Source organism: Symphalangus syndactylus, chromosome 4 (genome assembly GCF_028878055.3).
Source record: "Symphalangus syndactylus isolate Jambi chromosome 4, NHGRI_mSymSyn1-v2.1_pri, whole genome shotgun sequence".
In the NCBI taxonomy this organism is placed as follows: domain Eukaryota; kingdom Metazoa; phylum Chordata; class Mammalia; order Primates; family Hylobatidae; genus Symphalangus; species Symphalangus syndactylus.
This window is the reverse complement of record NC_072426.2, coordinates 42,874,739-42,888,410: the sequence shown is the minus strand read 5'-3', so window position 1 is coordinate 42,888,410 and position 13,672 is coordinate 42,874,739. Positions and strand designations below refer to the sequence as shown.

Sequence of the window (13,672 nt, the reverse complement as noted above, 5' to 3'; positions counted from 1 at the left end):
AAAAAAAAGAGTAGATCATCTTTAGTGCAAACCTGGACCTTGCATATATTTCTATTGTTAATATTTTTTAGATTGCTATAGTTTAATATAATTTGCTATTATAAATAGAATTTACTGTAATTTGTAGCTGTTTCTACAGTAGGTTTTATATGGGGTGTGCTTATTATATTATTTGGACATATGATGTATTTTTAGTAGGTTTAACTGTTTTATAGAAATTACGATTCATGTAATCCCTCAAGCAAAATTATATCCCGAGTGATGGCACATTAATCTTTCTCTGTGATTGTCATGAAAATTTAGATTTAGATAATTTTCTCTGTTTTAACAGCATTTTTCCTCTAAAAATAGGAGTATTTTCTGCATTGCGTGCTGTTCCTCAAAAAGAAGGATTCCTTGGATTGTATAAAGGAAATGGTGCAATGATGATTCGAATCTTTCCCTATGGTGCAATCCAGTTTATGGCATTTGAGCATTATAAAACGGTAGTTAAACTTTGATCTTTTCTCTTTTGCGTTCTTGAATATCATGCATGCTTGACCAGGCATTTGCTTTGGACATTTAAAAATATGTAAAAGTTTCATATTTTTAAAAAATTAAATTTTTTTTTTTTTAATTTTTGAGACAGAGTCTCGCTGCCCAGGCAGGGGTACAGTGTCACAATTTTGAAAGGCTCACTGCAACCTCCGCCTCCTGGGTTCAAGCAATTCTCCTGCCTCAGCCTCCTGAGTAGCTGGGATTACAGGCCTGTGCCACTATGCCTGTCTAATTTTTGTATTTTTAGTAGAGACAGTGTTTTGCCATTTTGGCCAGGCTCATCTCGAACTCCTGGCCTCCCAAAGTGTTGGGATTGCAGGCATGAGCCATGGTACCAGGCCAAAAAGTTACTTTGGATATAGCAATGCCTTTTTAAAGGAAGAAGACTTGTGATAGCCTAAGGTTTTAAATATAACTTGTCTTTGGAGTTACTGATTCCAGAATTGTTAGTCATTTATGAGTTATTTATTTAATTTAATTTAATTTTATTTTTTGAGACAGAGTCTCACTCTGTTGCCCAGGCTGGAGTGCAGTAGTGCACTTTCGGCTCACTGCTACCTCCATCTCCTGGGTTCAAGCAATTCTTTGCCTCAGCCTCTTGAGTAGCTGGAATTACAGGCGCCCGCCACCACACCCAGCTAATTTTCATAGTTTTAGTAGAGACAGGGTTTCACCATCTTGGCCAGGCTGGTCCTGAACTCCTGACCATGTGATCCACCCGCCTCGGTCTCCTAAAATGCTGGGATTACAGGCTTGAGCACTGTGCCTGGCCTTTATTTATTTAATTTTTGAGATGGAGTTTCACTTTTGTTCCCTAGGCTGGAGTGCAATGACATGATCTCAGCTCACTGCAATCTCTGCCTCCCAGATTCTTACAGGCATGCACCAGGATGCCTGGCTAATTTTGTATTTTTAATAGAGGCGGGGTTTCACCATGTTGGTCAGGCTGGTCTGGAACTCCTGATGTCAGGTGATCTTCCCAGCTTGGCCTCCCAAAGTCTTGGTTTTACAGACATAGCCACTGCACCCGGCCAGGTAAATTCTTTATGTTCACTCCTAATGAATGAAAGCTAGAGTATCTTTAAAGAAGATAATAATAAATCCATAAAATATTAATATATTTTTAATGTGTTTCCCTTCCCTCCTTCCCTCCCTCTTTTCTTTCTTTTTTGAGATAGTTTCTCTGTCACCTAGGCTGGAGTACAGTGACGTGGTCCTGGCTTACTGTAGCCTTAACCTCATGGGCTCAAGCAATTCTCCCACTTCAGCCTCCTGAGTAACTGGCACTAGAGGCATGTGCCACCACCCCCGGCTAATTTGTTGTTTCTTTCTTTTTCAGTGGTGGAGAAGCGGCCTGGCTAATTTTTAAAAAAATATTTTGTAGAGATGGGGTCTCACTGTGTTGCCCATGCTAGTCTCGAACTCCTGGGCCCAAGCCATCCATGGGCCCCAGCCTTTAGTGTGCTTTTCGTTACTCAATTGTAGGAGAGGAACGCTGTGACTTTGGATTTTCTTATTAAATAAAATAGTGAAACTGGCTGGGCGCAGTGGCTCATGCTTGTAATCACAGCACTTTGGGAGGCCGAGGCGGGAGGATCAGCTGAGGTCAGAAGTTTGAGACCAGCCTGACCAACATGGAGAGACCCCTTCTCTACCAAAAATACAAAATTAGCTGGATGTGGTGGCGCATGCGCTGAGGCAGGATTATCGCTTGAACCCGGGATAGGGAGGTTGCAGTGAGCCAAGAATAGGGAGGTTGCAGTGAGCCAAGATCATGCCATTGCACTCCAGCCTGGGTAACAGAGTGAGACTCCATCTCAAAAAAAACAAAAACAAAAACAAAAACAAGCAGCAGAGATCGGAACAACATTCTAAGCTAGTCAGCCAGAGAGAATTGATGCTATTTGTGTATCAGGACTTCATTGTCTATAGAGCATTTAAAAAATAAAATAAGAAATTAGGCTGGGTGTGGTGGCTTACGCCTATAATCCCAGCACTTTGAGAGGCCGAGGTGGGTGGATCACCTGAAGTCAGGAGTTCAAGACCAGCCTGACCAATATGGTGAAACCCCGTCTCTACTAAAAAATAAAAAAATTAGCCGGGCATAATGGCGTGCGGCTGTAGTCCCAGCTACTTGGGAGGCTGAGGCAGGAGAATCGCTTGAATCTAGGTTGCAGTGAGCCGAGATCGCGCCACTGCAATCCAGCCTGGGACACAGAGCGAGATTCTGTCTCAAAAAAAAAAAAAAAAAAAAAAAGGTAGCAGTTTATTCCTACTACCCCCAGTCACTTGTTAAAGGCTTGTGTTCCTTAATACACAGTATCATATACTTAGCAATTCTAAGCTAGCTTGCTTCTGCAGAAATGCAAAAAATTAAAGCAGAGACTACAGAGGAAATATCCCCTTCTGCTGTGATATAACACTGCCAAGCTGTATTTAATTGTGCTCATTTCGTTCACATTTATTAATTTTCTTTTTATTAGTCCTGTAACTCTTGAAATAAATGTTCATTATTAAACAGTGAAATGGGCAGCATTTAAAAAATATCTCATTTAATTCAGTGTTCTTGTTTTCCAGTTAATTACTACGAAGCTGGGAATTTCGGGTCATGTGCACAGATTAATGGCTGGATCCATGGCAGGTAAGAGGAGTTAGGTGTATTTTATTTCTGACAGATTAATTTTCTATTAAAATACTTAATTTGGTTTAGATTATATGAGTGGCATTGGGGAAAGCACAGGTTGCAGGTGTCCTGTGACTTGTATTTTTTCCTGGGTGCATCCTCAAAAAAAGGTATGCATTAAAATAAAAAGTGTGACATTGATTTAGTAGCACACATTTGTTGTTTTTCTATATTCAGTTATATATATGAAATTATCAGTACGCCAACTGAAAAAGAGTCATTTTACAGTAGAGGATAAGGAGTAGTCTCAACTTATAACTATGTGAAAAGCTTGCATTCTCTTTGACAATTCTACTTTTGGAAATGTTTAAAAATTAAAAAAAATTTTTTTGAAGGCTAGTCATGTAATGCAGTGTGAGTGGAGAAAAAAACAAAAGTAACTGATTGTGATCAATGAGTTTTAAACATCACTGCACTTCACTTGGACCAGCCATTACTTTTCAAAATTTCTTTTTTCTTTAAAAATATTGTAATGAATTATAATGACTAAAGTAATAACTACTCCTATACAGTAAAAATAGTTGCATTCTCTAGAGACAGCCATAATTAGCAATTTCTTTCCTTCTTCTTTCCTTTCCTTCTCTCCCTTTCCCCTCCCCTCCCCTCCCCCTCCTTTCCCCTCCCCTCCCCTCCGCTCCCCTCCGCTCCCCTCCTCTCCCCTCCTCTCCTCTCCCTTTTTGAGACAGGGTCTGGGTCTGTCTCCCAGTCTGGAGTGCAGTGGCATGATCACAACTCACTGCAGCCTTCACTTCCCAGGCTCAAGCAATCCTCCTATCTCAGCCTCCCAAAAGTAGCTGGGACTGTAGGCACATGCCACCATACCCAGCTAATTTTTATATTTTCTGTAGAAATGGGCATTTGTCATGTTGCCCAGGCTGGTCTCAAACTCCTCAAATTCTCACCTGGCCTATTTCTGTTTTTTAAATATTCATTTTTCTGAGTTTGGGAGTTAGGACATTAGTTGTTTTTCTTTCAGATATTGTTAATATTTTATTTCCCAGTTTTAGATTTGACCTTTGGTTCTATGATTTAAAAAAAAAAATCATCTAAGATTTTTTTCCCTATACAGAAGTTTACATGGCCAAACATGTTAGTTTTTTTCCTCTGGTACTTCTTTTTTTTTTTTTTTTTTTTTTTTTTGAGATGGAGTCTTGCTCTGTTGCCCAGGCTGGAGTGCAGTGGCGCAATCTCGGCTCACTGCAAGCTCCGCCTCCCAGATTCACGCCATTCTCCTGCCTCAGCCTCTCCGAGTAGCTGGGACTACAGGCGCCCGCCACCACGCCCGGCTAATTTTTTTTTTGTATTTTTAGTAGAGACGGGGTTTCACCGTGGTCTCGATCTCCTGACCTCGTGATCCGCCCACCTCGGCCTCCCAAAGTGCTGGGATTACAAGCGTGAGCCACCGCGCCCGGCCTCCTCTGGTACTTCTAAATTTTGTGTTGTGTGTAGAAATTCCCTCCCCATTCTAAGGTAAAGACATTTAGTCGTGTTTTACTTTTTCTTTTTTTTTTTTTGAGACGGAGTCTTGTTCTGTTGCCCAGGCTGGAGTGCAGTGGCACGATCTCAGCTCACTGCAACCTCTGCCTCCCAGGTTCAAGCGATCCTCCTGCCTCAGCCCTCCAGTAGCTGGGATTACAGGCTCGCAACACCACGCCCGGCTGATTTTTGTATTTTTAGTAGAGATGGGGTTTTGCCACATTGGCCAGGCTGGTCTCGAACTCCTGATTTCAGGTATCCACCCTCCTCAGCCTCCCAAAATGTAGGATTACAGGCGTGAGCCACCGTGCCCAGCCCTAGTCATGTTTTTCTACTAAAACTATTTGTTTTGGCATGTTGATCTTATGTTTACTTTTATAGAGGGAGTGAGGGATGGATGGAATAAGTTTTCCGTATTACTTGTCTGTTGTGCCAACATTATTCGCTCAAGCAACTTTTTTGCCAGAAAAAGTTATTTTAGAGATGGAGTCTTGCTCTGTTGCCCAGGATGGCTTAAACTCCTGGATTCAAGTGATCTTCCTGCTTCAGCCTCTGAAAGTGCTGGGACTAGAGAGGCACACACTACTGCACCCATTTGAACATTCAAATTTTGAGTCAAATTCTCCCAACATTCCTTCCTTTCCCTTCCTTTCCCTTCCCTTCCCTCCTCTCCCCTCCCCTCCCCTCCCCTCCCCTCCCCTCCCCTCTCCTCCCCTCTCCTCCCTTCCCCTCATTCTCTCCTTTCCTCTTCTCTTTCTCTCCTTTTTCTCACTGTCCTTTTTTTTTTTAAGATAGGCTCTCGTTCTGTCTCTCCTCTTCTCCTCTTTCTCTCCTTTTTCTCACTGTCCTTTTTTTTTTTTTTTTAAGATAGGCTCTCGTTCTGTCACCCAGGCTGAGTGGTGGGATGAGTTTGCACTCAGCCTGGCTGACAGAACTCCTGACCTGTAATATTTGGACACTCGACATGGAGTCCACAGGACAATATTATGAGGAAAGCTCTATGATTTATTTTCATTTTACAGAAGAGCAATGTTAGAAAGTTTCCAAATTTTTCAATGTGTTATTTTGTATATCCCTTTTTTTTTTTTTTTTTTTTTTTTGAGATGGAGTCCCTCTCTGTTGCCCAGGCTGGAGTGCAGTGGCACAATCTCGGCTCACTGCAACCCCTGCCTCCTGGGTTCAAGTGATTCTCCAGCCTCAGCTTGCGGAGTAGCTGGGATTACAGGCGTGTGCCACATGCCTGGCTAATTTTTGTATTTTTAGTAGAGGCGGGGTTTCACCATGTTGGCCAGGTTGGTCTCAAACTCCTGATCTCAGGTGATTCGCCCACCTCAGCCCTCCAAAGTGCTGGGATTACAGGCGTGAGTCACCGCATGCATCCTGTAATTATCCTTTTTTCTTCTTTTTTTGAGACGGAGTCTCCCTCTGTCGCCCAGGCTGGAGTGCAGTGGTGGAATCTCGCTCACTGCAATCTCCGCTTCCTGGGTTCATGAGATTCTTCTGCCTCAGCCTCCTGAGTAGCTGGGATTACGGGCATGTGCCACATGCCTGGCTAATTTTTGGATTTTTAGTAGAGACGGAGTTTCAATATGTTGGCCAGGCTGGTCTTGAGCTCCGACCTCAGGTGATCTGCCTGCCTCGGCCTCCCAAAGTGCTAGGATTACAGGCGTGAGCCTCCGTGCCCGGCCTGGTCTTGAACTTCTGACCTCAGGTGATCCACCTGCCTTAGCCTCCCAAAGTGCTACAGGCGTGAGCCATGGTGCCTGTCCTATAATCAGGTTCTAATCCTCCTGTTAAAAATTTAATTCAGGGCCAGGCACAGTAGCTCTTGCCTGTAATCCCAGCACTTTGGGAGGCCAAGGCGAGTAGATCACCTGAGGTCAGGAGTTTGAGACCAGCCTAGCCAACATGGTGAAACCCTGTCTGTAGTAAAAATACAAAAATTGGCCGGGCATGGTGGTCGGCGCCTGTAATCCCAGCTACTTGGGAGGCTGAGGCAGGAGAATCGCTTGAACCTGGGAAGTGGTGGTTGCAAGTGAGCCCAGATCGCGCCACTGCACTCCAGCCTTGGCAACAGAGCTAGACTTTGTATAACTATGTTTAAGTAATTACAATTTATATTTTTCTCCTGTGATTGAAACACTTGAAATGGATCTTATGATTAATTTATGTCTGGCATCTTTGCTCCTCTACTTTTGATAAGGTTTCTAAATGTAACTTCGGAAATTTTGTATTTGCCAAAGTAAAAAGTGGTGTTTTTTATGATCATTTTAATGTAGCTTATTTTAAAGCTTTTTAAAAACTTTTTCCCTGTCCCTCGTCCTACAACTACAATCCAATACATAATCAATCTCAGTTGGCCAGCAAAAGGAAACCTATAGATTGGGATCAAGGTTTGTATTTTCTTTTTTTTATTTCAAGTTTTTATCAAAGCTTGTATATAAGATTACTCTATTCCTGCCTCTTCTCAATTGTTTCTTCCCTGTATTTGCCCTTTTCCTTTCCTACTTGGCGAGATTTGGCTTTCTGTTCAGGAATCTTTTTGCCGTCTTTGACCAGTTTTAGCCTAGTGAGAACCACCTTGCTGTGGTGAATGTCTACATGGATAGTTGTGCCATTAGCCTTTTCCCACTGCACCCATTCAATGTAGATGACATATTTCTTCCTGTAAGCCTGGACTACTTTGCCAATTTGCTGACCTTTGTAGTGTCCTCATACAACCTGACCTTCATCAAAACCTTTCGGATGGGCATGGATACCACATTGTACTTCTCTCTCAGCTCTTTGGAAAGAGGGGAAGACATAATCTTCCTGCTAATGTTGGAAGTTGCATTGAAATGCCTTTTGCGTTTCTTGCCTCGGTTGGAAGTCACAAAAGGATTGAACTTCATTTTGGCCGCTCCTGCTTTGGTGATGGCCGCAAAAGGGAAAAGAAGGGTTTGTATTTTTAAGGAAGGTCTGCTTCTTTCCCCACGTATGTTTTAGTTGTCTGAAATCCATCTGGCTCTGCCAGTTTCCATGGAACTGAATGTGACAAGATAAAGAGTAGAAAAAAAAGAAGGAAAGTGTTAGAACCTGGAAGTGATGAGCTGAGTTCCGCTTGTTGCGCTCTTTGGTCTGCTCCTACTTGATGTTCCAGTCCAAAGCTTGGTGGTTGAGTGGACAGAACACTTGCTAGGATCCTGCCTGGCCTCCATTACTCACCTTCCCTTTGACCATGGGCAGATCACCCAAAACCTCTGTAACTTGCCTCTATGTTTGTTAAAGTGGAGCTTGTGGTTTCTCTCTCTCTCTCCCTCAACCGTCCTTTTTCCCATTCTTTTTCCTCTATCTCGGTTGTTCTGAGGGTCAGCGTAAAGAATTGCTGTAAAAACAGTCTGAAAGATCTGAAGTCCTCCATGAACACAAGGGAATGTTATTAATCCTTCCATGCCAATGACTTTTTGGATGCTTTTAAGTCAGCAACCTGAATTCTTTATTCTCCTTTTTGTTTCGTTTGTAATGTAGGGAATATTTTAGTTGTAAATAATGGTGATATTCAAAATATTTAACAAACACTATGGCAAAGGCAGTAGCCAGTCACAGTAGAGGCTGGACATCTGCAATCCGAATGACCGTACGGTATACTCCAATGATTATTAGAACCACGTGCTGACTGTACTTTGAGAATCTCAAAGAGGCTTGGAGGCACCTTTCCCAAATAACTTTTTGTTTTCTTTTTTTTCAGAGACAGGGTTTTGCTCTGTTGCCCAGGCTGGAGTGCAGTGCTGAGATGATAGTTCACTGCAGCCTCTAACTCCTGGGCTCAAGCAGTCCTCCCCGCTCAGCCTCCTGGGTAGCAGGCACATGCCATCATGCCTGTTTTTTTGTAGAGACAGAAAAAAGAGAGGTTATTTTGCTCAGACTGGTCTTGAACTCCTGGCCTGAAGCAATCCTCCCATCTCAACCTCCCAAGTAGCTAGGACTACAGACACGTGCCACTGCGCCTGGCCTTCCAAATACTTTTATATTTAAAAGAGAATTCTAGGGCCGGGCACAGTGACAGAATGAGACTCTGTCTCAAAAAAAAAAAAAAAGAAAAGAAAAGAAAAAGTAAAAATAAAAAAATATCTCCCTTGAGCTCTGATCCAGAATTTAAAAGCAACAAGCTTCCTACATGTTTGGAAAAATTGCTTTTCTGAGCTGGTAGTCCAACTCCTGAATTTTTGAAAATTGGAATGTAGGTAAGTTCTGATTAATAGAATTTGAGTCCTGGTTTGTGGGAGTGCGGGAGTGGCATGATGCTTAGACCTCTACTCTTAAGTCCTTTGGCTTTTTGACTTATGTTGTACAGGTATCAGAGATCTGTGATTTCTATGTGAGAATCCTGTACAAAAGGCATATACTCTATAAACCCAGTTCTTTGGGAGGCTAAGGAGGGAGGATTGCTTGAGCCCAGGAATTCAAGACTAGCCTGGGCAACACAATGAGACCTCATTTCCTCAAAAATAAAAATAAAGGCAGGGCACAGTAGGTAATCCTAGCACTTTGGGAGGTCAAGGCAGGGTGGATCACGAGGTCAGGAGTTCAAGACCAGCCCGGCCAACATGGAGAAACCCCGTCTCTACTAAAAATACAAAAATTAAGCAGGTGTCTTGACACATGCCTGTAATCCCAACTACTTGGGAGGCTGAGGCAGGAGAATTGCTTGAACCCGGGAGGCGGAGGTTGCAATGAGCCGAGATCACATCATTGCATTCCAGCTTGGGTAACAGAATAAGAATCCGTCTTGGAAAAAAAAATTAAAAAAAAAAAAATGTTAGAAGTAAGAAGAAAAAGACATACAGTTATTTATTCTTTTGTGTTATAATGGTTTCTATTGTGGCTCATGAGTGTCATAACTGAATTTTTTCTCCCTAGAACCTACTCTAAGAACATAATTTTAGTTGTCACACTCATCAGAGATTGCACACAACTATAGACAGGTGTATTTTGGTTGTTCATAACTGATATTTAGTCAACCTCGAAGTAATAACGTGTTTCCGAAGGACAAACTGTTGTAGAACTGGACTCCCTTGGACTCCTACACCAGACCAATTTGCTTAGCTTTGTGGCTTAGCTTTTGTATCTATGATGCTTGGAGCCCTTCTTTTGTCTAAAGTATATATTTAGAATCTATGTATTTTTGTCAAACTTTAATCTCTTTGAATATGTACATGGACTCTGGATGCTGCTCCCACTATGTCAGCCTCAGATGGGAATGGAGGGTGGTGAGAAGCCATCTTTGAGAACAAATCCACTTCCGTATTCATTGAGAAGTTTTGGGAGAGGATGAATTGATGAGGGTCTGTAAATGTCCATATACTTCAACCCTGTATTATGCAATTTCTGATCTTAATTTCTTCTTTCCCTTTACTCTCTCCTTGTAATGTTAGTTCCTTTTTTAAGAAATCCTTTGTAGCTGGGTGGGGTGATGCACACCTGTGATCCCAGCAACTTGGGAGGCTGAGGTAGGAGGAACATTTGAGCCCAGGAGTTTGAGGCTGCAGTGTGCAGTGATCACACCACTACATTCCAGCCTGGGTGACAGAGCGAGACCCCATCTCAACAAAAAGAAGAAAAAAAATCTTTTGTGTTTATTTCTGGAATGCAATAAAATTCATAATTCCCATACTTTCTAAATATGATCTCTAATGTAATTGCTGGTTAAAATATGTTCTCAGGTTTCCCATAACTCCTGGGATTCTAGACTATAGAGACAGTAAGATGATGAGAATTTAGAGAAAAAAGTCTGATTTTGTTTAGATTCATCTTTATGTCCTTAGTTTCTTGACTTAAGGGAGGGAAAGAGAGGAGTTTGCACATTCATAAAAATTGAAAGCAAGTCTCAGCTTGATTGAGGCTCATTGCTTCCCGGTAGGTAAACATATTCTACTATTTGTATTGGATTGTAGTTGTAAACTGAGGGAAGAAGAAAGCAGTTACCACCACTATTGAAGGTAAGCAGTTTCTGATTTGCCTTATTTGTACATCGAGGGCTTTTTTGGCCTTCCTAAAATAAGTGTTAGATAGAATAGTAAGGAGTGTGTGAATGGAGAAAAGAGGCCCAATGGGAGACAGTAGCTTCATGAATTGAAAACCTCAGTCACCCTCTGAATGATTGTTGTGGATGTCAGTCTGATCACTAGCAGCAGGCAAGCTGAATTCCCACGTTGTTACATAATCCTCTTCAGTAATTCTCTGATTGTGCTTCCCTTTTAATTCAAATTTGTGAGCTTTGATGTGCAGGAGACAGATGGGGTGGCAAGGGGATGCAAGAAGAGGAGATAAATAAATTGATTCTCAAAGGAAAGGGTTAAAAAGTACATAGTTTCAATACAATACATGAGAATAATAGCTAACACTTATATCTAACCTTTACTATGTACCAGGAATTATTTTAAGCATTTACGTATGTTAGCTCACCTAATCTTTACAAAACTCTGATTTGGGTACCCACTTATTATGATACTCATTTGACAGATAACAGGATTGAAACCCAGGTTAAGTAAGTTGATCAGGGTCATATATCTAGTTAGTAGTAGAGTCTAATGGGCCGGGCGCGGTGGCTCACGCTTGTAATCCCAGCACTTTGGGAGGCCGAGGCGGGCGGATCACGAGGTCAGGAGATCGAGACCACGGTGAAACCCCGTCTCTACTAAAAATACAAAAAATTAGCCGGGCGTGGTGGCGGGCGCCTGTAGTCCCAGCTACTTGGAGAGGCTGAGGCAGGAGAATGGCGTGAACCCGGGAGGCGGAGCTTGCAGTGAGCCGAGATCGCGCCACTGCACTCCAGCCTCTGCACTCCAGCCTGGGCGACAGAGCGAGACTCCGTCTCAAAAAAAAAAAAAAAAAAAAAGTAGTAGAGTCTAATTTGAAGCAAAGAGGTGCACTCTAGAGTTTATACTCTTTTCTCTTTTTTTTTGAGACATAGTCTCACTCTGTTGCCCAGGCTGGAATGCAGTGGCATGATCTCGGCTCACTGCAATCTCTGCCTCCCGGGTTCAAGGATTCCCTGCTTCAGCCTTCTGAGTAGCTGGGATTACAGGTACCCACCATCACGCCTGGCTAATTTTTGTGTTTTTAGTAGAGACAGGGTTTCACTGTGTTGCCCAGAATGATCTCCAACTCCTGGTCTCAAGTGATCCACCCACCTTGGCCTCTCAAAGTGCTGGGATTACAGGCGTGAGCCACTGTGTACAGCCCTAGAGTATATACTCTTTTAACTTTGACCATTTTGGTCAATTTTGATTATAAGTCAAAAGTTAATAGTTCATTATTATTATTTTTTGAGACAGAGTCTGGCTCTGTCTCCCAGACTGGAGTGCAGTGGTGTGATCTTGGCTCACCGCAACTTCTGCCTTCCAGGTTCAAGGATTCTCCTGCCTCAGCCTCCTGAGTAGAGTAGCTGAGATTACAGGTGCCCACCATCACACCTGGTTAATTTTTGTATTTTTAGTAGAGATGGGGTTTCACCATATTGGCCAGGCTGGTCTGGAACTTCTGACCTCAAGTGATCTGCCTACCTCGGTCTCCCAAAGTGCTGGGATTACAGATGTGAGTCACCTTACCCGGCCTATTTTTTAAATAAATACTAAGTTTTGCTATGTTGCCTAGGCTGTTCTCGAACTTTTGGGCTCAAGCGATCTGTTCACCTCAGCCTCCCAAAGTGCTGGGATTAAAAGGAGTGAGCCATGGTACCCACACACCTCCTTTACCTTTACAAATTTCTGGGTACTCTTGTTTCCTACCAGTTCATTATTTAACCACTACAGTAACTCCCACAGTGATTTTCTTTTCTTTTCACATTTTTTTTTTTTTTTTTTTAGATGCAGTTTTACTCTTGTCGCCCAGGCTGGAGTGCAGTGGCACGATCTCGGCTCACTGCAACTTCCATCTCCTGGGTTCAAGTGATTCTCTTGCCTCAGCCTCCCAAGTAGCTGGGACTACAGGCGCGTGCCACCACGCCCAGCTAATTTTTGTATTTTTAGTGGAGATGGGGTTTCACCATGTTGGCCAGGCTGGTCTTGAACTCCTGACCTCAGGTGATCTGTCCACCTCAGCCTCCCAAAGTGTTGGGACTATAGGCGTGAGCATGCCTAGCTCCCACAGTGATTTTCTATTAAACCCTTCCTTCCTTCCTTCCTTCCTTCCTTCCTTCCTTCCTTCCTTCCTTCCTTCCTTCCTGTCTTTCTCTCTCTCTCTCTCTCTTTCTGTCTCTCTCTCTCCTCCCCTCCTTTCCTTTCCTTTCCTGGACTCTCACTCTGTTGCCAGGCTGGACTGCAGTGGCGTGATCTTGGCTCACTGCAACCTCCACCTCCTGGGTTCAAGTGATTCTCCTTCATCAGCCTCCCGACTAGCTGGGACTACAGGCATGTGCCGCCACACCCAGCTAATTTTTGTATTTTTAATAGAGACGGGGTTTCACCATGTTGGCCAGGATGGTCTCGATCTCTTGACCTCATAATCCACCCACCTCGGCCTCCCAAAGTGCTGGGATTACAGACGTGAGCCACCATGCCTGGCCTATTAAACCACCTTCAGCCAGTAACCAGAAAACTTGGAACATGGGAAAAGGAATTAAGAAATAGATGGAGTTGGGCTGGGTGTAGATGACTTATAATACCTAAAATAATGTAAATGCTATGTAAATACTTGTTATACTATATGGTTTAGGAAATAGTGACCAAAAAATCTGTACATGTTCAGTACAGATGCAACCATTGTAGACCTCACTAAATTTTCCATCCATGATTGCTTCAATCCATGGATGTGGAAACCGTGGATCAGGAGGACCTACTGTGTAACTGGGAATACATAAATAGTAGAATAATGTTTTTTAAAAAAATCTCATGATTCCCTTACACTGTACACTGTGCCATTTTGGTGCTAACAGTATAACTTCACAGTGAGAAGAACTTGAAAACATTTTTTACAAACTGACCCTTCACTTACTAG

General features: G+C 42.8%; 2 protein-coding genes across 8 annotated transcripts in view; one reads left to right on the top strand and one right to left on the bottom strand.

Annotated features, from left to right (window-relative positions):
- Window positions 1–13,672, top strand: part of SLC25A16 (solute carrier family 25 member 16) — a 58,913-nt gene that overhangs the window by 23,220 nt on the left and 22,021 nt on the right. For all 7 annotated transcript variants that reach the window (XM_055274502.2, XM_055274500.2, XM_063637194.1 and 4 more), the window contains 2 exons: window positions 352–485; window positions 3,115–3,178. In XM_055274502.2, coding sequence (XP_055130477.1) covers window positions 352–485; window positions 3,115–3,178 — 198 coding nt within the window. The remainder of the gene's footprint in view (window positions 1–351; window positions 486–3,114; window positions 3,179–13,672) is intronic.
- On the bottom strand, window positions 7,108–7,748 carry LOC129480571 (large ribosomal subunit protein uL24-like). Its single transcript, XM_055274508.2, is given in 2 exon segments — window positions 7,108–7,432; window positions 7,435–7,748. Coding segments are annotated over 2 exon segments (438 nt in total). The 5' UTR covers window positions 7,588–7,748; the 3' UTR covers window positions 7,108–7,147.